Raw genomic sequence first — 22,868 nt, 5'->3', positions numbered from 1 at the left:
CCAAGGAAAGGTCGGATTTCGCCTGGGATAAGGTGAGGTCTCTGGTCCCAGCAGGAGAGAGAAACGCATGCACTGCAGAAGCTGGAGGACTTAGGGGGAAAATATAGGGGGAAGTCTACGCCTAGGAAAATCCGTGGCTGTTGGGGCTGGTGTGATCCGTGAATGTCGAAGGGGGTCCTCAGAGCTAATAACAGAAGGTAACTCATCTTGATCTGACACAAAAGGACAGCCTAAAAATTTTAAAAGTGTACTGGCTGCTTAGACCCAAGGGGGAAAAAAAGACTGCACAGACTTGCGTGCAGCCCCCGAGTTCGCACACTTATGCTGGCTCTTTTTTTCTTTTTCTTTTTTCTTTTTTAAAATCCTTGCTTCTGATTACTAAGCCCAATACATAGGATCACCCAACTGGGGACACCCTAAGAGACTGCAGGGGAAAGTTGTTTTTCTGGAACCTGGAGATCAGAGCGGGGAATAACCATCAGAGAACCAGCTCTCGGGCAACCCACTCCCACAAACCGGTATTGAGTGCCACATGGAAAGCAGGATCTAAGCACTGGCTAGAGAGGACCTATAGACCTGGAGGTCAATCCAGAAACACTACCACCCAGGGGTTGAATCACAGATTGACTCTTGTGTAAACACAAATAAAGGAACACAAGAAATTAAGACACACTGCCTGCTTAAAAATCAGGAATGGCTCTCTTTCCAGCCGGCACCGAGCAATGAGTATCTCTTGGGACAACTGGCACAAGCGCCACAAGACCGGGGGCAAGAGAAAGCCCTACCACAAGAAGCGAAAATATGAGCTGGGACGTCCTGCTGCCAACACTAAGATTGGACCCCGCCACATACATACAGTCCGAGTGCACGGAGGCAACAAGAAGTACCAAGACTTGAGGCTGGACATGGGCAACTTCTCCTGGGGCTCAGAGTGTTGTACGCGCAAAACAAGGATTACTGATGTTGTCTAAAATGCATCCAACAACAAACTGGTCCGCACAAAGACCCTAGTAAAGAACTGCATCGTGCTTGTTGACAGCACAGCGTACCAACAGTGGTACGCGTCCCACTACACACTGCCCCTGGGCCGAAAGAAGGGGGCAAAGCTGACTCCTGAAGAAGAGATTTTGAACAAAAAAACAATCAAAGAAAATTCAGAATAAATGTGATGAAAGGAAAAAGAATGCCAAAATCAGCAGTCTTCTCAAGGAGCAGTTCCAGCAGGGCAAGCTTCTTGCATGCATCGCTTCAAGACCAGGCCAGTGTGGCCAAGCAGATGGCTATGTGCTCGAGGGCAAGGAGCTGGAGTTCTATTTGAGGAAAAGTAAGGCCCAGAAAGGCAAATAAATCCTCTTCCCTCCTATCTTAGCTCATGTAATAAAAGTGTTTATTCAATTTTTAAAAAATAAAAATAAATAATTAATTAATTAAAAAATCAGGACTGGCTTACAACCCTGAGGATCAGTGGAACACAGGGAACTGCAATACTGTCCTGACTAAGAAACAGGCGTGCCAAACAGAACAGTAGAGGAAGTGAATGACCTTCACTTCTGCACATTTTTATTTTTTTATTTTTTTCATCTTTTACTTAAGAAACTAATGTTTTTCTTTTTTCCTCTCTTGATTTTACCTTTTTAATTAAATTTTTATTTTCAATAAGTATTATTACTACTACTATTTTACCTTTTTTTTTTTAAAGTGTCATTTTATTTTCTCTTTATTTTACTTTGGGATTAGTGTTCTACATTCTATTTTCATCTTCCCTTTAGCATCATTTTACTCTATCTCAACTTTACCTTTATACCATCACTCTCTTCCTAACTTTACCCTTTGTTGTCCTGTTTCTCTTACCCTGCTTTAGATTTTCCCTATTCCTTACATTTACCCCTGTTAAAATTTCACCTTACTTTTATATCTAATTTCCAATCCCCTGCTCCAAGTCCATACACACCTCTCTCTTCTCTGTCTTCACTATCCAAAAAATTTTTTTTCTCTGTCCTTTTGTTGTTGTTTGCTTGATTGTTGATTATATCAATTTTTTATGCTTGTTTGTGAGATTGTTTTGCTTATTCTTTTGTTTTGTTTTGTTTTTGTTTGTTTTTTGCTTCAGTTTTCCCTCGCCTCACTTGGTATTAGTTGTTGTTTGTAGTTTGTATTCATCTCCAGGTACTTGTTGCTGGCATTTGTCGGGATTAGTGGCTGTTCTATTGGATTTTTCTCCCCATATATATAGTTTGTTCCCCTCTTCTTTCTTATTCTCTTTCTTTTCTCTCTTACATTTTTTTTCCCTTTTCCCAATTTCATTTTTGCACTCCTTTCTTTTTTTCTCTTTCTTCTTCTTTCTCTCTTATCCTCTAATTTGCCTTTCTCTGGTGGTCACCTTTATTTGGGGTTATTAATATCGTGAGTACATTTCTGTTCAGTGCCTTGTGTGTTGTAACTGGTTGTGTTGTATTTTGTGCCTTTAAATCAATGCAGGAGAGAGAAAACTACATAACCAGACACCCAGAGAAGAGAGACCATGGGGAGACAAAAAAACAGCTCACATAAGAAAGAAAAGCAGGCATCACCAGAAAAGGAAGTAAATGAAATGGAGGCAAGCAACCGGTCAGAGAAAAAAATTTCAGAGAAATTGTCATAAGGTGGCTGAAAAGAATGGAAGACAAATTCGACAATATGTGTAAGAACCAAGAGGAAATGAAGAGGAACCAAGAAGAAATGAAAAATGACTTTGCTGCTGTAAAGAACACAATAGAAAGCATCAAGAGTAGACTAGAAGAAGCAGAGGACCACATCAGTGACCTAGAAGACAAGATAGGAAAAAATACCCAAGTAGAGCAGCTTCTAGAAAAAAAAATTAAAAAGCAGGAGGAGAGCCTAAGGGAACTTTGGGACAACACGAAGCAAAACAACATCTGCATAATAGAGGTTCCAGAAGGAGAGGAAACTGAGCAAGGAATAGAAAACCTGTTTGAAGAAATAATGGCAGAAAACTTCCCTGATATAGGGAAGAAAAAACCCACACAAATCCAAGAAACTCACAGAGTCCCAAGCAAAATGAACCCTAAAAGACTGACACCAAGACACATTATAATTAAATTGGCAAACACCAACGACAAAGTAAGAATCTTAAAAGCGGCCAGAGAGAGACAGAAAGTTACCTACAAAGGAACCCCCATCAGACTAGCGACTGAGTTCTCAACAGAAACTCATCAGGCCAGAAGGGAATGGAATGAAATATACAGTCATGCAAAGGAAGGGTCTGAATCCAAGAATACTGTACCCAGCAAGGCTATCAATCAAAATTGAAGGTGAAATCAGGAGCTTCACAGACAAAAAAGGACTAATGGAATTTTATACACCAAACCAGCAATGCAAGAAATGCTAAAGGGTCTGCTGTAAGAAAAATAAATAGGAAGCGAAGAAGGAACTCAGGGGTAAAGAATAAAAATGGCGACAAATAAGTACCTATCAATAATAACTTTAAATGTAAATGGATTAAATGCCCCAACAAAAGACATAGGGCAGTGATGGCAAACCTATGACACGCGTGTCAGCACTGACACACGTAGCCATTTCTGATGACACGCGGCCGCTGATGCGGCCGCATGCCGAGAATGAACACTTGCTGCTCCTGAGGATGAAACATTTGCGAAATAATGTTTTTTCCTCAAAGTGACACACTACCCGAGTTATGCTCAGTTTTTTGGCGAAGTTTGACACACCAAGCTCAAAAGGTTGCCCATCACTGACATAGGGTAACAGACTGGATAAGAAAACATGACCCATATATCTGCTGTCTACAAGAAACCCACCTCAGAAAAAAAGACGCACACAGACTGAGGGTGAAGGGATGGAAAAAGGTTTTTCAGGTGAATGGAAATGAAAAAAAAAGCTGGAGTAGCAATACTTATATCTGACAAATTAGATCTCAAAGTGTAGGACATAACAAGAGATAAGGAAGGCCACTTCATAATAATAAAGGGAGCAATCCAACAAGAAGAAATAACTCTGGTAAACATATATGCACCCAATACAGGAGGACCCAAATACAGAAAAAAAACTCCTGGAGGATATTAAGGTAGAGATTGACAGCAACACAATCATAGTAGGAGACATTAATACCACACTATCACCATTGGACAAATCCTCTAAACAAAATATCAGCAAAGAAACATCAATCCTAAATGACTCACTAGACCAGATGGAATTAATTGACATCTTCAGAACATTTCACCCCAAAGCCACAGAATATACATTCTTCTCAAGTGCACATGAGTCATTTTCAAAGACAGATCATATATTGGGTCACAGGCAAAGTCTCTTCAAATTCAAGATGATAGAAAACATATCAAGCATTTTCTCCGATCACAGTGGCATAAAACTGGAAATCAACTACAATAAAAACAATCCAAAAAAATCAAACACATGGAGACTAAACAGCATGCTATTAAACAATGACTGGGTTACCGAGAGATCAAAGAAGAAATAAAAACATCATGGCAACAAATGACAATGAAAACACAACAATCCAAAATCTATGGGACATAGCGAAAGCAGTCTTGAAAGGGAAGTTCATAGCTCTACAAGCCTACTGCAAAAAAACAAGAAATAATGGTAATAAATTACCTAACCCTACAACTCAAAGAGAAAGAGAGCAACAAGAAAAGCCCAGTGTAAGCAGAAGGAAGGAAATAATAAAGATCAGAGCAGAGATAAATGACATAGAGACCAAAGAAACAATACAAAAGATCAACAAAACCAAGAGCTGGTTCTTTGAAAAGATAAACAAGATTGATGAACCTCTAGCCAGGCTCACCAAGAAGCAAAGAGAGAGGACCCAAATAAACAAAATCAGAAATGAAAGAGGAGAAATAACAACAGACCCCACCGAAATACAAAGGATTGTTAAAAAATACTATGAACAACTCTATTCCAACAAACTGAACAACCTGGAGGAAATGAATATATTCCTAGAAAAATACAACCTTCCAAAACTCAACCAGGAAAAATCTAAACATCTCAATAGGCCAATAACTGTGGAAGAAATTGAAGCAATCATCAAAAAGCTTCTAGCAAACAAAAGCCCGAGGCCAGACGGCTACACAGGGGAGTTTTACCAAACATTCAAAAAGAACTAAACCATATCCTTTTCAGACTATTCCAAAAAATTCAAGAGGAAGGAACACTTCCAAGCTCCGTCTATGAAGCCAGCATCACCTTAATACCAAAACCAGATAAAGACAACACAATGAAAGAGAATTACAGGCCAATATCCCTCATGAACATAGATGCCAAAATCCTCAACAAAATTCTAGCAAATCGGATCCAGCAGTACATCAGAAAGATCATACACCATGACCAAGTAGGATTTATCCCAGGAATGCAAGGATGGTACAATATCCACAAATCAATAAACGTGATACATCACATAAACAAATTGAGAGATAAAAATCATATAGTCATATCAATTGATGCAGAAAAAGCATTTGACAAAATCCAACACCCTTTCTTGATAAAAACTCTCAACAAGGTGGGAATAGAAGGATCATACCTCAACATAATAAAAGCCATATATAATAAACCCACAGCCAACATCATACTCAATGGGCAAAAACTAAAACCATTTCCCCTAAGAACAGGAACAAGACAGGGATGCCCACTCTCACCACTCCTGTTCGACATAGTACTGGAAGTATTAGCCATTGCAATTAGACAAGAAGAAGAAATAAAAGGCATCCAACTTGGAAAAGAAGAAGTAAAGCTGTCCTTATTTGCAGATGACATAATATTGTACATAAAAAACCCGAAAGACTCCATCAAAAAACTATTAGACTTAATAAATAAATTTGGCAATGTAGCAGGATACAAAATTAACACCAAGAAATCGATGGCATTTCTATACACCAATACCGAACTTACAGAAAGAGAGACTAAAAAAGCAATCCCATTTACCATCACACCAAAAAAAATTAAGATACCTAGGAATAAACTTAACTAAGGAGGTAAAAGACCTATACACGGAAAACTACAGGACACTGAAAAAAGAGATAGAGGAAGATGTAATCAGATGGAAGAACATACCATGTTCATGGACTGGTAGAATCAACATCATCAAAATGTCCATACTACCCAAAGCAATCTATAGATTCAATGCACTCCCCATTAAAAACCAACGGCATATTTCACAGACCTAGAAAGAACTCGCCAAAAATTCATCTGGAATAAAGAAAGACCCCGAATAGCCACAGCAATCCTGAGAAAGAAGAACAAAATAGGTGGGATCTCAATACCAGATTTCAAGCTGTATTACAAAGCCACTGTTCTCAAAACAGCCTGGTACTGGCATAAGAACAGACATATAGACCAATGGAATAGAATAGAAAACCCAGATATCGACCCAAAACACTATGCTCAATTAATATTTGACAAAGGAGGCATGAACATACAATGGAGTCAAGACAGTCTCTTCAATAACTGGTGTTGGGAAAATTGGACAGATACATGCAAAAAAATGAAACTAGACCACCAACTTAAACAATACACAAAAATAAACTCAAAATGGATACAGGACTTAAACATAAGATGGGAAACCATAAAAATGCTAGAGGAAACCACAGGCAGAGAAATCTCAGACATATGCCGAAGCAATTTCTTCACTGATACCACTCCTAGGGCAATGGAAACTAAAGAGAAAATAAACAAATGGGACTACATCAAAATAAAAAGCTTTTGTACAGCAAAAGAAACCATCAACAAAACAACAAGAAAGCCCACTGTATGGGAGAACATATTTGCAAATGTTATCACTGATAAAGGTTTAATCTCCAACATCTACAGGAAACTTATACAACTTAATAAAAGGAAGATAAATGATCCAATAAAAAAGTGGGCAATGGACCTAAATAGAATCTTTTCGAAAGAAGACAGAAGGAAGGCCAAGAGACACATGAAAACATGCTCAAAGTCACTAATTATCCAATAGATGCAAATCAAAACGACAATGCGGTACCATCTCACATCTGTCAGAATGGCAATCATCAACAAATCAATAAACGACAAGTCCTGGAGAGAATGCGGAGAAAAAGGAACCCTCGTGCACTGCTGGTGGGAATGCAGACTGGTGCAGCCACTGTGGAGAACAGTATAGAGTTTCCTCAAAAAACTAAAAATGGAACTCCCATTTGACCCAGTAATTCCACTTCTAGGAATATATCCCAAGAAACTAGAAACACTAATCAGAAAGGATATATGCACCCCTATGTTCATAGCAGCACAATTCACCATAGCTAAGATTTGGAAACAGCCCAAATGCCCATCAGCAGATGAGTGGGTTAGAAAACTATGGTACATCTACACAATGGAATACTACGTTGCTATAAAAAAGAAGGAATTTTTACTATTTGCAGCAGTATGGATGGACCTGGAGAGCATTATGTTAAGTGAAATAAGCCAGGCAATGAAAGAAAAATACCACATGATCTCACTCATTATGGAAAATTAAGAACATTATAACCTGATAAACAAAAAGATAGATACAGAGGCAGTAAAGCACCGAACAGACTGTCAAATTACAGTGGGAAAGCAGGGGAGTGTTGGGGAGGGGGGGGAAAGAGATCAACCAAAGGACTTGTGATGCATTTATATAAGCACAACAAATGGACACAAGACACTGGGGGGGTGGGATGAGGGCATGCGACAGGGGGTAGGGGAGGCTGGGGGAATGTCAAGGGGGCGGGGGGGGGGGAAGGAGATATATGTACTACTACATGTAATACTTTAAACCAGGGGTCCTCAAACTATGGCTCGCGGGCCACATGCGGCCCGCTGAGGACATTTATCCGGCCCGCCGGGTGTTTTTGCCGCCGCTGCCTGTCCTGCTTAGCAGCCGACTTAGCAGTGTGCATAGGAATTTGTTCAGTTTTTTTTTTTAAACTATAGTCCGGCCCTCCAACGGTCTGAGGGACAGTGAACTGGCCCCCTGTTTAAAAAGTTTGAGGACCCCTGCTTTAAACAAAGAAAAAAATATTTTTTTAAAAAAGAAGAAGAAGAAGAGGAACTGAGTGAAATCAGGAAACTGAAATGAAAAAAATTTGACAAAATTTCTGAGTAGGAACTAAAAACATATAGAAATCAACAACAGCAAAGCTCAGAACCCCAGTGCAGAAGAAGGGGGTGAAGAAGAGGATGCGGACATTTTGCCTTTAATTCTTGAAGAGAAGGAAAAGAGAATACTTAAGATCTTTATTTGAAATTTTGATTTTTATGGGGAAAACAAAACATGTCTGGATGGACATGAAGCTGATGAAATCCCAGGTTTCTATATTCCTGATAAATTTCAAGCACTGAGGTTCTGAGAAAGTGCTTTGAGACAACAGCAGTCAACACACTGTTCTGTTAAGAAAAAAAAAAAAAGACAGAAATAGATACTAGAGATCTGTGACAGCTGCATTTGGGAGGAAACCCTCAGGCAAGTGACTCACTTCTTTTCGTTTATCACAAGGACAGAGCACCTGCCCACTATGGTGAGGTTTGTTGACGAATCTCATAACCTGAGAGAGGAATCTGTGGGCTTCCTGCCTTAGGACGCTGAGGCTGAAATTTTAACTATGAAATTTCCAACCATGATGACTGAGAAGTGAGGATTATACATGGAGTATTATTGTGGCCAGGTTTACCTTGTGTCCAGTAAATTTTCTTCTAACATGAAAGTTGTTGCTTCTTGACTCTTATATATCCCCAAGCTGTCTACACACCCGCCTCTTCCTGTGCCTTAAATATGTGGTTGGCAAAATCAGTGCCTATTATGGGAGTGTCTGTTGAATTAGGAATAATTCAGGAAGTTGGTTCTTTTTTCCATCAATCACCACAAACTGCTTTTAGAGCCTGACAGTGTAATTTCTGTCCTCTTTCAGAACAATGAAGGGATCAAGAATTGAAGGAAATTTTAGTGGGCCTACAAGCGCTTATGTTTAAATGATATAAATAGTGACACAACTATGAGATGGAGTAACTGTACAGCAGGCCGAGCATTTGCACTCTGTAGTGCAGTAACTGATTTTGATGTCATTGTTATTGTTGTCATTCTTAAAAAGGTTCTATCTTTTACAAGAGCCTTTGGGGAAAATCTCCAGGAGCAGATTTGATGTCTTCTTTGCAGCCAGTAGCTTGACTGCAGTGTTGCATTTGCTAATTGAAGTGATGCAAAATATTGAAGTCTATCATGAATTTTAGTTTGAGGAAGCCACCAATTTGGCAACCAAACTTGATATTCAGATGAAGCTCCCTGGGAAAATTTCGCAGAGCTCAACCTGGAATCTCAGCTGACCTCTGAGGGTTACTCTAAAGAAACTCTAAGTGTTCCAACAGTGGAGCACATCATTCAGGAACTGAAAGACAGGTTCTCAGAACAGCATCTCAGAGCTCTTCAATGCTGATCTCTGGTACCCTCTGTCATGGGACAGATCAAATTCAATACATCGGAGGAGCACCATGCTGACATGTACAGAAGCGACCCACCCTATCCTGGTACACTCTCAGCTGAGCTTCACTGTTGGAGAATCAGGTGGAAAAACACAGGGGGAAAGACAGAGCGCTTCCACCCACCATTTATGAAGCCCTCCACCTGCCAGACATCAAGTTTTTTGCCAATGTTTATGCATTGCTGAAAGTCCTTTGTATTCCTCCTATGATGAAGGTTGAGAATGAATGCTATGAAAACAGGCTAAAGCATCTCAAAGTGTACCTGAGGAACACTTTGAAAGGCCAAAGGAAAAGTAACTTAGCTTTGCTTAACATAAATGTTGCTATAAAACATGATTTGGATTTAATGGTGGACACATATATCAAACTCTATACAACTAAGTCAGAACTCCCTACAGATAATTCAGAAACCATCAAAATTACGTGGGAGACTTTTAAAATAGGTTTTCTATTTGATATTGAAAAAAATCTGTGAGAAATTTGAAAACATCTTATAAAAACTTATAAGGTATATGTAAACCAGTGAATCACTGAATATGTTGAGTAGATTAGCCATTGAAAATCTGCCTGTTTAAATGGCCCCCATTTGAACTCTCATGCTTTGGAGAACTAACTGTCCTTCCAGAAAACAGCACTGAAAGTGCCATGTCGCATTTCTGTGTGATCTCTGCTAATGGCACTTTGCAATTGTTTTAGTAGTCATTTTAGACATAACATTTATTATCACTGGATCCAGTTGTCATGGACTGAGTTATCAGTTCTTTGTAGAAATAATTTTGAGGAGGTGTGGGAGGAAGGAATACATATTATAAAATCTTACCATGAATCTCATGACTAACCTTTGACTAGCAGGAGTTTTGAGTATGCTGTAAAAAATCTGTAATGGGCAGTTAATGGAATTACCAGACAGTGAGAAAAACATGTGAGCTTGCCAAACAAAGATTTCGGTGTCGATTTTGTCTTTATTCAAAGATCTTAAAGGAACAAGTTGCAGTTAAAGATTGAATGGAAGAACCTGCCATTGTTGTTCCACATCTGGATGTTGCTCTTTGTATTCCTTTATTTTTGAACCTATATCTTCATAAGCTTTTTAGCAAGTATATGTCAAACACTTCTCCTTCATGGTTCAAGACAGGGTCAGAGACAAGAGATACTGACACCGGTTTGTCTGTTTTATTCTGTCTTTTTCCATGACTATATCTACTGCCTCATCTTGATTTATAAGCAAAACTTGGAAAACCTACAAAAATATGTTTTGTGGTTATCTAGGAATAATACAGAAAATATTGCCATTATTTTTGGTGAAGAAAGCCAATCCTATATAATAAAAGAGTAATATGCAAATCTACCAAACAGCGGAACGACTGGTTGCTGTGATGCGCAATGACCACCTTGAGGGCAGACGCTCAACACAGGAGCTGCCCCCTGGTGGTCAGTGTGTTCCCACAGGGGGAGCGCTGCTCAGCCAGGAGCTGGGCTCACGGCTGGCAAGAGCAGTGCAGTGGCCATGGCGGGAGCCTCTCCTGCCTCTGCAGCAGTGCTAAGGATGTCCGACTGACATCCCCCAAGGGCTCCCAGACTGTGAGAGGGCACAGGCCGGGCTGAGGGACCCCCCCAAGTGCATGAATTTCATGCACCAGGCCTCTAGTTTTATATAAAGTTTATTTCAGTGTAAATAAAATATGAATTTTGTTTTTAAAAAAGAACTAATATATTTTGTGGGAGAGATACTTTGAGACTATGTTCATCTCCTCTTCATCATCATACTTTTATACATATTTTATCTCATACATTGATAATACTTGCCTGAAACATTTTGCCTAATGGTGATTTTTTTTTATTTTCATCATTCTTTCTATGCTCATTAATTTGAATTCTACCATAAAGAAGCCTTTCCCTTATTTCTATATTCTTCTTTTTAAAATCCCTAAATTTGAGGTTAAGTCCTTGGTATCTGATACTTGGTCTGTCCAGTTCTGAGGTATTCACTTATGTGCCTGCATAACAAACAAAAAACAAAACAAACAAAAAAACTCCTTTATTTTGCATTTAAACCTTGTGATTTTAGTTCCCATTAATAGAATCTCTGAGGGAAGAGTATGCTAAATGCTTTGCAGGGTGAAGAGAACATTTAAATTATTCAAGAGAACTGCTTTTATATAATTTGGATGTACTCGCTTACACATAAAAATTAATGCTAATTAGATATAATTTCATCTATTCATTAAAACAAATCCCAAGCATTCCAGAAGTCCTTAGTTAGCCTAATGTTATTCCAGGCACTTGAAAACCAAATTGCTTTCTTAAGAAAGAAAAGTATGACTTTGTCTTTTATGCAAACACTAACGGTGGGGCCTTCTTGCTCCTCTTTCCCAGCTACCCTCCCTCTCCCTTTCCTTCTCCTCATCCATCAGGCATTCATTCAACAACCACTTCTTGAGAACATACTGTGCACCTGCCTCTTCTCTAAGTGCTGGGGCCAAAGCGGTGAACAAAACAAACCTGAACCCCTCCCCTATCGAGCACCCAGTTTCAGGGGGGACGTCAACTACACAAAAAATGACAAATGCTGTCAGTGGGGGCTGCTCTGAAGAAACATGAGGCAGAGGAAGTGAAGAGAGATTCTCAGGGAAGGGAGCCTCTCATTCAGATGGCATGTGCAGGGAAGACCCCTCATGTGAGGGAGATGAGGTAAGAGTTGGCAGACAGCTGAAAGACCTGAGGGAGAACATTCCGGGAAAAGGAACAGCAAGTGCCAACTTCTATTTTAGAGGCCATGATTGGGTTGCACATGCTAGGGGGAGGGGCTGCTGTGTGTTTGTCCCCAAACTGGCCCTCTTTACCAGATACACACAGCCTTTCCTTGCTAACTCTTAGGCTTTCAGCGCCTGCCACTTTACCTCCCCACCCCACTTAATTTTTTCTATTACAATTAACATATAATATTATATTAGTTTCAGGTGTACAACATAGTGACTAGATGTTTATATACCTTAGGAAGTGATCACCTCAATATAGTACCCATCTGACACCATACATAATTATGACACTAGAGGCCTAGTGTACAAAATTCATGCATGGAGCGGAGTTCCTCAGCCAGGCCTGCATCCTCTCCAATCTGGGACCCCTCAGGGGATGTCTGACTGCTGGTTTAAGCCCGATCACACAGGGATCGGAACTAAACCAGCAAACATCCCTCTCACAATCTGGGACGACTGGCTCCTAACCACTCGCCTGCCTGGTCACCCCTAACTCCTCTGCCTGTGGACCTGGTCACCCCGAACCCCTCTGCCTGCTGGCCTGATCACCCCAACCCCTCTGCCTGCTGGCCTGATCGCCCCTACCTTGCCCCCCTGCCTCCCTGATTGTCCCTAATCTCTCTGCCTGCCTGCCTGCCTGATCGCCCCTACCTGCTCTGCCTGCCTGCCTGCCTACCTGATCGCCCCTAGCTGCCCTCCCCTGCCGACCTGATTGCCCCTAACTGCCTCTGCCTGCCTGATCACCCTAACTGCCCTCCCCTGCCAGCCTGATCTTGCCCCCAACTGCCCTTCCCTGCAGGCCTGATCTTGCCCCTAACTGCTTCTGCCTCGGCCCCCACCACCATGGCTTTGTCCGGAAGGAAGTCAGACACCCGGAAGATGGCCGGTCGACCCAGTCTAATTAGCATATTATCCTTTTATTAGTATGGATAGATTATATAGGATATTATCCTATCTAATGAAAGAGAAACATGCAAGTTGACCGTACCTTTGCTACGCCCACAGCCAATCAGAGTGAACAAGATGGCGGTTAATTTGCATATGCGGGCGCTGAGTGGCCTGGGTCCCGGAAACATCCTCCGGACCCAGGCCTCTCCTAGCCTGTAGGCCCGCGCTTAGGTCCTGAGCGGCAGGGGTCCCAGAATGCCCCCTGGCCACTCGAAGCCTATGGGTGCAGGCCCCAAGCCGCCTGGCAGGCGGGAACATCCCCACGTCGCTATAGCGATGCGGGGATGTTCCCGCCCCGCCCCCAGCGGCTTGCAAAGGCTCTCGCACAAAGCAGCGGTTTGGGGTCACGCCCCCAGCCAGGCGCCCATGACCGGGGGCTGGCTGCTGGCCTCTGGGGTGTGCCGAGACCCTGGTGGCCACCACTGTGTGCTTCCCAGGGTCCCTGCATGCCCCGAGCCTGGGGCCCATGGTGGGGCTGGCTGCTGGCCTCGGGGAGTTTGGAGACGGGGATGTTCCCACCCCGCCCCAGAGGCTTTCCAAGCTCCAGCACCAAGCGGCGGTTCGTTTCCATGCCCCCAGCCCAGCGCCCTCCACAGGGGGAGGGCTGCTGGCCTCTGGGGTGTGCGGAGACCCCAGTAGCCACCACTGGGTGGCAGGGACACACCCCTAGCCCAGTGGTCACAACTTAGGGGCTGCATGAGCTGCAGAGGATACACCTTTTTAAAAAATATATTTTATTGATTTTTTTTTACAGAGAAGAGGGGAGAGGGATAGACAGTCGGAAATATCAATGAGAGAGAAACATTGATTAGCTGCCTCCTGCACACTCCCCACTGGAGATGTGCCTCCAACCAAGGTACATGCCCTTAACAGGAATCAAACCTGGGACCCTTCAGTCTGCAGGCCCACGGTCTATCCACTGAGCCAAACCAGTTTGAGAGTAAATACCTTTTCTGACAACTCATTGGCTAAGCTCCCTGTAGGCCGCCACTTACAGTGTTCTTGGTAATTTGGATTATAAGAATCCAAGAAGGTGATCTAGGGTTTTTCCACCACACTCCTGGAGAAAAAAATGAAGGTCCCTTGAGGGGTCCCAGATTGGAGAGACTGCAGGCTAGGCTGAGGGACAACACCCCCCCAACCCGCTCCGCGCCCCCCCCCTCCGTGCACGAATTTCGTGCACTGGGCCTCTAGTATAGGATAAGATTGCTTAAATGTGGGGGGGAGCCTTTTTCAGCAGGAGGAGATGCTCTTGGCAAACAAAAACACATAATCCCTATATCTGGACTGATAGTCAGCCATATGCACTATACTGCCAAACCGGTCATTAAAAAGTTGAATCACTTTCTTACACCTTACACCAAACAGCTGTTGCCCTTATAACCCCTCCTCAGCCCCCATCTTAGGTTCTGCCTTTGCAATTAACCCAGATTTGTTTCTGATTGGTCGGTTTCTATGCCAGTCAGCATCAAAAGCTCCACCTCCTAGGCAGCCATTGGCTCCTCGCACTGCACCCATATTTGGTTCTGATTGGTCTGTTTCTATGCTAGTCAACATCAAAAGCTCCACCTCCTAGGCAGCCATTGGCTCCTCGCAATTCACCCAGATTTAGTTCTGATTGGTCGGTTTCTATGCCAGTCAGCATCTCCAGGCCTGATAATAGCGGCGGGGCTGATCAGCAGCTGCCCCAGGCTGCTGGCAAGTGGCTGAACTGCTGACCTCTAGGAGAGAGAGAGAGGCTTGGCTACTGGAGAGGCCGGGAGAGAGCAGGGTCTGATCACACTGCTCCTCTATCCAGGCCTCACCAGTAGCCGCTGCCACTGCTGATCAGCCCGCCTCTCTCTCTCTCCAAGAGGTCAGCAGTTCAGCCTGCTCACCTGCTGCATGCGCAGTCTGACGTTCGGTCAAGCCTCTGGTAATTGTGGATGTTATGACCCTGGCTCTCTCTATATATATAGATTATTTTTTTAATATGTTACAATATTATTGATGTGTAGTTTTGAATATCTTTCCTCACCTGGAAGAAAACACACACACACAGCCTTGGGAGACCCTGACTAGAGGCTCCAATTAAGCCATGTTCAGACTCTTACCATAGAAACCATCCTATATAATAATAGACAAATATGCAAATTGACCATATCTCCGACACGCCCACAAGCCACGCCCACCATCCAATCAGAGCGAGTATGCAAATTAATCCAAACCAAGATGGCTACAGTCACAGAGAGCAAGGTTTCCTAGGTAACAGAGGAAGCCAAGCTTTCTGCCAGCCGTTGCATGCCTAAGCCTCCACTCAAGCTACAAAGTTTCAATTATAGAAGGTAAACAAATTCAAACAAATGGCGGCAGAATGGAGCTTGAGAGAGCAGGCCAGGGTTGCTGCCGGCAACAGGGGAAGCAAAGCTTTCTACACACCCTGGCCAGGCCCACCCGCTTAAGGCAACAAAGTTTCAATCATAACCCCAACACAAATGGCTTCGGGCCTCGGAGGGAGCCCCAGGCTTGGCTCTGCTCCAGGCTACAAAGTTTCAATTGTAGAAGGAAAATAAATTCCAGATACCAGGGCCTCTGCTTGCGTTGCCAGGGGGCGTGGCCGGCCTGCAAACCACCACAGGCCCCTCGCTCAGGCCGCCCCACGCCCCAAGGGAACCCCACCCTGATCAGGGACACCCTTCAGGGCAAACCAGCTGGCCCCCACTCCTGTACCAGGCCTCTATCCAATTTAATAAAAGAGTACTATGCAGATTGATCATCACTGAAACACACAATATAGCTGCCCCCATGTGGTCAAAGATCTTGCCCCCATGTGGACACAGGATCGCCACCACAAGATGGCCAGCAGGAGAGGGCAGTTGGGAGGCCCCTGGCCTGCAAGGGAGGGCAGTTGAGTGGGACCAAGCCTGCAAGGCAGGGCAGTTGGAGGTGATCAACCCTGCAGGAGAGGACAGTTAGGGGTGACCAGGCCGGCAGAGGAGGGAAGTTGGGGGCAAACAGGCTGGCAGCAGAGTGGTTAGGGGGTGATCAGGCTGGCAGGCAGAAGCGGTTAGGGGCAATCAGGAAGGCAGGCAGGCAAGCAGTTGGGAGCCAGCAGTCCTGGATTGTGAGAGGGATGTCCGACTGCCCGTTTAGGCCCGATCCTTGGGATCGGGCCTAAACGGGCAGTCGGACATCCCTTGAGGGGTCCCAGATTGGAGAGGGTACAGGCTGGGCTGAGGGACAACCCCCCCTCCGTGCACGAATTTCGTGCACCGGGCCTCTAGTGTGATAATAAACACGTATTGCTTTAAGCCATTAAATTTGTGGGAATCTGTTATGCAGGAATAGAAAACCAATATAGGGGTTAAGTTTCTAACCTACAGCCACAGAAGTTGGGGAACTGGATATCGAGCCCAGGTCTGCCGACTTCCAAGTCAATGTCCATCAAGGCCACACCCTGCCCTGCCACTCCCAAGTGGTGCTGTCAAGAATGTTTCAGACTCAAGCTGTCATGAATCTCATTACAGTTGGAAGCATTTAATGAAGCAAGTGTTAAAAATAAAGACATTAAATCAGTGCATGTTTTATGGCTTGTTTGTTTATATATTCACTAAATTCACATCTGTCAGATCTATACCAAGTTCAGAAGTTTAGTTTGGACCTGGAATACAAAATAGAAATTTGGTCTCTGCTTCCAGAAGCTTTCAACTATATCTAAAAATAACCATATGGGCCAATTCAAGAACCAAGAGCCACTGAGATCTAGCCATTCTTGTACATATATTTCATCAGTACACATGGACATGGACAAATGCCTGACAGGAAGTACATCATTATGTTAACCTCTGAGTGGCCAGGGGGCGTTCTGGGACCCCTGCCGCTCAGGACCTAAGCGCGGGCCTACAGGCTAGGAGAGGCCTGGGTCCGGAGGATGTTGCCACTCAGCGATTGTGATTCTTAAAAATTTATTTGTCTTTCCTAAATAATAGAAATAGCCTTTAAAAATAAAAACAATCATGCATAGCTATTACAGATCTTTTAAATCATTAAGTCTAACAATCAGATCCACCAAAACAATGATGTACATTCTTCCTTAAGCAAACAGCAAGTTAGTGGAAAATAATGTTTACAGAATATGGACTGTAAACATATTTCTTAAAATTTAGTAGTATCTGCACAAGTTCTTGAGTGTCCCTTCATTATTTAGCCCTCAGTATAAATTTCACTTATTTTTTGTTTTTGCTTCAACTATTTCACAAACATTATAGCAGTACATATTCTGAAAGATACGACTATAATGCAGCACCTTTAAATCCATTTGCATGAGATGAGTGAGCCCCAAGAATGCTGGAGGAATGAGTTCAATAGACTGGGAGTTGAGGAAATATCTTGCAGGAGAATTTAACCACAAACCTAGGGCATACCCATTAGATATTAGGAGAGGAGTGGAAATATATTGAGAGAACTCAAATGCAAAATACTCTAAAAGTCTTTTCAGCTGCCCATATATGAAATAGCTAGACAGGGATGTTCTCACTGCAGCACATCCTCCCCTCCCCCACCACCCCCCGAAAAGTAATGAAAGAGGCATTTGATGTGTCTTCCTGACTGCACAAATCTAGAGCTCTTCCCCATGCTGTCATCCATGCATGCTCACACTAGACACTCCATCCTGCATCCAGCCTCTGGACAGGAGGGTTAGCTGGAATCAAAGGGCTTGTTCACTGAGGGTGGAGGTGAGGTGAGAAAGAGTCTTTTCTTTTTTTTTGTAATATATTTTATTGATTGTTTACAGAGAGGAAGGGAGAGGGCTAGAGAGCTAGAAACATCGATGAGAGAGAAACATCGACCAGTTGCCTCCTGCACACGCCCTACCGGGGATGTGCCCGCAACCAATGTACATGCCCTTGACCAGAATCGAACCTGGGACCTTTCGGTCCGCAGACCGACGCTCTATCCACTGAGCCAAACCGGTTTTGGCGAGAAAGAATCTTTATATGTTGGCTTTGATGTGTTGAATTTTCTATTCTTCAAATTAAAGCTCTTACCAAGTGGTGAGGCACAGAGGGCTGAGTTTGTCATGCACAGTCCCACAGCTGCATGCTCTTTAGGGCAGGGATCAACACCTGGCACCTCACAAAGTGTCTGGCACATCACAGGGGCTCGACAGGTAGTTGGGAAATGATGCAATGAAAAAATGCAAACTTCACTTTGAAAACCTCTCACCTGGATAAAATCAATAGCCTCCTAACTGTTCCTGTCCTTTCTACTTTTGGTCCTCTATAATCCATTCTCCACAAAAGAACCAAAGTGATCTTTAAAAAAAAAATCAGGTTCTAAAATTACATCCTAGTGATGGTTGAACTCTGTAAATACTAAAAACTATTGAAATGCAAGTGGGTTAAATGTATAGTGTGTAAATTTCTCAGTAAGTCTGTTAAAAAATTAGTTATTCCCTTACTTAAAATCCCCTACTGGTTCCCCCCATTTGACTTAGAATTCACTAGGTTACTTATTGTGACTTGCAAAATCCTACCTACCCCCTGGGCTCTACCGTCCTCCCCATGCTCAACTCCCACCAGGCACCAATTACCTCCCACTAGTCCCTGCATCTGCCTACCTGGTTCCTGCCTTAAGGTCTTGCATTTGCTCCTAGCTCTACTCCCAACAATCTTCTCCATAATATTCTGAATGATGTCTCTTCTCATTCAGGGCCTCCTACTTATCTCATGCCATTGTGAATCACCACCCACTGCTCCCATCACCCCAATCACTTCCTATCATATTTTTATAGCACTTCTCATTCTTTGAAAATTACCTTATTGGTTTTTTGTGTTTTTTTTTTCTTTCTTGTTTCCCTTCCTTGAATACAGTATAAGCTCTATGAGGGTAGAAAAATCTCATGGTGTTTATCTATGAAGAACAGTGCCTTGAGATATATAATAGGTATTAACAAATCTAATCAGAAAAGAAATAACATTTGGCTTAGTTTATCTTAACAATTTAAAAAATGTTTTTAAAAACTCATTGCTTTGGAATGATTTTTTATTTCTTACATGGCATGGCAAAATTAGCATGCTTCTACCTGGAATAGCTAATTTCCAAAGTTAGAAGATTAAAATAATGTTAATATTCCACTATATTTCAAACATATGCACTTTGGGAGGGGAATTAGAGGGGTAGCGGGTGGGGGGCTGACAGGTATTCCAGTCCAGAGGCTCTGGTGGTCTATGAGGTCCAAAAGGTTGGCGACTGCCTGGACCATAAGAAATATTTCCTCATTCTATTTCCCTTGCTTGTATAAAACTTTTAAAAAGCCAAGGTAGTATTTGTAAAATATAGACTTCATCAAGAAAAGTTTTCCTCTTAATACTGTCCTCTTGGTAATTATAAATAAAACCTTCCAGTTGTTTGAAAAAAAAAAAAAAAGGAAACATCTCCTATAGGTATTATTACCCCAATAACTGATTTTCATAAAGGACAGGACAGGCTACTAGATATCAAACTGCCCTCTAAATCAAAGATTAATGTTTTGCAGTTTTCAGGTTGCACATACTTCATTAGATACAAACTGTTTGAAGGTGTGGAACAAATGATACAGTCATCCCTCCCTGTCTGCGAGGGACACGTTCCGAGACCCCCCAATGCATGCCTGAAACCACGAATAGTCCCGAACCATCTATCTATATCCTATGGTTTTTCCCTATACATACATAATGATGATAAAGCTTAACTTATAAATTAGGCACGGTTAGAGATGAACAACTAGTAGTAAGTTACGACCATTATAACCACACACTATAATAAAACTTAAGTGAATGTGCTTGCTCTCTCTCACTCTTCTCAGAATACCTTATACTGTACTCACCCTCCTCGTGACGATGACTGACGAGATGAGTGAGGTGAGACGAGGTGAATGACGTAGTTGTGACGAAGCGTTAGGCGACTATGGACCTTCTGACGATAAATCAGGATCATCGAGCCATGATGATGCCGTGTTTCCCACCCCCAAATTTAATGGCTTTTCCCTACCTACGCACCCCTGAAGCACTGTGGTCCTACTGTTTGCCGTTTGAGGTACGACAGCAGAACTCGCACAATTTCGTTTTCCTTCTTCAGTTTCACGAATGTAAGATTCGCTCTTACCGTTAAGTCAGCAACCTCAGGTTACGGGATTTTTTAAAGTCGAGAACTTTTACCTTTTCACTTAAAGGAGGTACTTTACGGCTGCTCTCTGGCATACCTAAATCGCCAACATCACTATATTTGACCTCTGGGGCAATGATAAACTAGAAATAAAGGTTACTAGAACACAAGCACAGCAGTACCTTGACCGTGGATCTGATAACCAAAATGGCGACTAAGCTTCTAATGAGCCGCAGCGTCTACAGCGAGAAGACACGGGACCAAGGGATGATTATCGCGAGATTTCACCATAACTCCGAATGCCATGCAATTTAAAACTTATCACCTCTGGAATTTTCCATTTAATATTTCTAGACCACAATTGAGAGTGGGTAACTGAAACCACAGGAAGTGAAACCATGGATGAGGGCAACTACTGTATCATAAAAATAACTTGCTATTTCGCCAGACTATGCATCTAAATTAAGTCATCTCTTGGCTCTGTTGTGTGTACCACACATAGGAAGCTATATATAAGACCAGTATACGTCCAATAAATCATGAGATGCAAGGACAAGCCAAAACTTCCATCTTCTATGAATGTATTAATAACAAGCACATGTGATCTCAATCAGCTGACAATGACAATGTTCTCTCAGAATTGTTTCATTTAGCACACTGGCTTGTAATGTTTGGTTTGGGCACCACCTAATGGCAAAAGTGTTTTTAAAACTCCTACTTTGTGCCCAGCTGGTGTGACTCAGTGGTGGAGACTCATCCAATGCACTAAGAAGTCATTAGTTTGATTCCCTGTCAGGGCACAACATGCCTGGATTGCAGGCTTGATCCCCAGTGGGGGGTCTTGCAGCCAATATATGTTTCTATCCCTCTCTATCAAATCAATAAAAACATTTAAAAAGAAAAAAAAAATCCTACTTTGCTTTCTGAGGCTTGCTAAGTTTTGTATTTGCATTTATATTGATTTAGAAAATGTCTGCTTAAAAAATATATCTGTTCTTTTTGAGCCATTTGAATAGTTTTAAGTGTTCACTTCTCTTAAAAAGATTGTCTTTTCCATGCCTACTTTGAAATAAGCTTTGATAGTGAGAAATGTACCAATGAAATGAACATTCTATTCCATCCTTAAATATTTAAACTTAGCCTCAGAATTAAGAAACACATTTTAGGCCCTGGCCAGGTAGCTCAGTTGGTTAAAGCATCATCCCAATATGCCAAGGTTGTGGGTTTGACCCCACATCAGCATACATACAAGAACTCAACCAATGAATGCATCAGTAAGTGGAACAACAAATCCATGTTTCTCTCTCTAAAATCAATACTATTTTTTAAAAAAGAAACACGTCTTAATTGAATAATTTTAATTAAGGGGTCTCAAAATCTTCTGTACCATATATCCTTATAATCACCTGTCATAAAGAAAATTGTTTGCTCGGTGGGTGTGGCTCAGGGTTGAGCATCTACCTATGAACCAGGAGGTCATGGTTCAATTTCCGGTCAGGGCACATGCCCAGGTTGCGGGCTCAATCCCTAATTGGGGGCATTCAGGAGGTGGCTGATCAATTATTCCCTCTCATCATTGATGTTTCTATTTCTCCCTCTCCCTTTCTCTCTGAAATCAATAAAAATACATTTTTTTAAAGCTTTAAAAACAGAAAAGGGGTGCAAGATGGTGCTGCCCTTCACACGTTCTCGGTGCCTGTGCTGCTGGGGAGCCAGACGATTGGAGGCTGCTGCTGCTGAAGTCTGCAGAGGCGTCAGTTTCAAACTGGAAGAGAAAACCGCCCACAGCAGCTTGGCACGCTTCAGAGAAGACACAGGTGTTAAATATGGATTAGAGCGGGCCAAACGCTCCCTGAATGTGGAGCGTTTCTGGGAGTGGGCAGTGGTGCTGGTAGACACAGCGATCACCAGTGGCAGGCGCTATAGGGAGGTAACAGCGAAGTGCTCCCAGCAATTCCAGGTAGGAGTGGCAGATGTGGACATTTCTCGGGATAGCTGCATCAGTGTTGATGACTGTTCTTGGGTGTTCACCTATGCCCACCGCAAGTGGCACACCATGTTGGCGAACGAGAAAGCCCCTATTGAGGGTATCGGGCATCCAGAGAAGGTGGGGCTGCTGCTGGAGTATGAGGCCCAAATACTGAGCTTGGTGGATGTGAGCTGGGTTGCTGTGGTCCACACGCTACAGATAGATTTCCAGGATCCAGTGGTACCTGCCTTTCCCCTTTGTGACCGAGAATTGCTGACCCATTCAGGGCTTGAGGTGCCTAAGGACCTCTAGTATGTCCATCACTGGGGTTCCTAATCACACTCTGGGTCTGCTTAGATCCAAACCCTCACCCTCACACCCCAACCTTGGCAGAACACACTTAACCTAAAGAGGTATTAGGAGTTGAGGGGAAACCTGGTGGGATGATCATGTATGTGAAATATGTATTTCTGTTTGACCCTGGGGCACCATCTTATTCTATTATGATGGTGATGCAACTGAATGCCTGTAGAGGAGAAAAAGGACTGGGTTTAGCAAAAATAATCATTTGTGTAATTAAAGTT

General features: G+C 42.7%; 1 protein-coding gene and 1 pseudogene across 1 annotated transcript; both read left to right on the top strand.

Moving 5' to 3' along the window:
• The first annotated feature begins 722 nt into the window (after positions 1-722).
• LOC103291599 (40S ribosomal protein S8-like) lies at positions 723-1,351 on the top strand (annotated as a pseudogene).
• A 20,630-nt stretch (positions 1,352-21,981) lies between these two features.
• Positions 21,982-22,596, top strand: LOC103291629 (SPRY domain-containing protein 4-like). Its single transcript, XM_054717034.1, has one exon. The coding sequence runs from the start codon at positions 21,982-21,984 to the stop codon at positions 22,594-22,596; it is 615 nt and encodes a 204-aa protein (XP_054573009.1).
• The last annotated feature ends 272 nt before the right edge of the window (positions 22,597-22,868 follow it).

This window comes from Eptesicus fuscus, chromosome 6 (genome assembly GCF_027574615.1).
Source record: "Eptesicus fuscus isolate TK198812 chromosome 6, DD_ASM_mEF_20220401, whole genome shotgun sequence".
NCBI classification, from domain to species: Eukaryota; Metazoa; Chordata; class Mammalia; order Chiroptera; family Vespertilionidae; genus Eptesicus; species Eptesicus fuscus.
The sequence above is the reverse complement of the archived record's forward strand: the minus strand, read 5'-3'. Positions and strand labels throughout refer to the sequence as shown.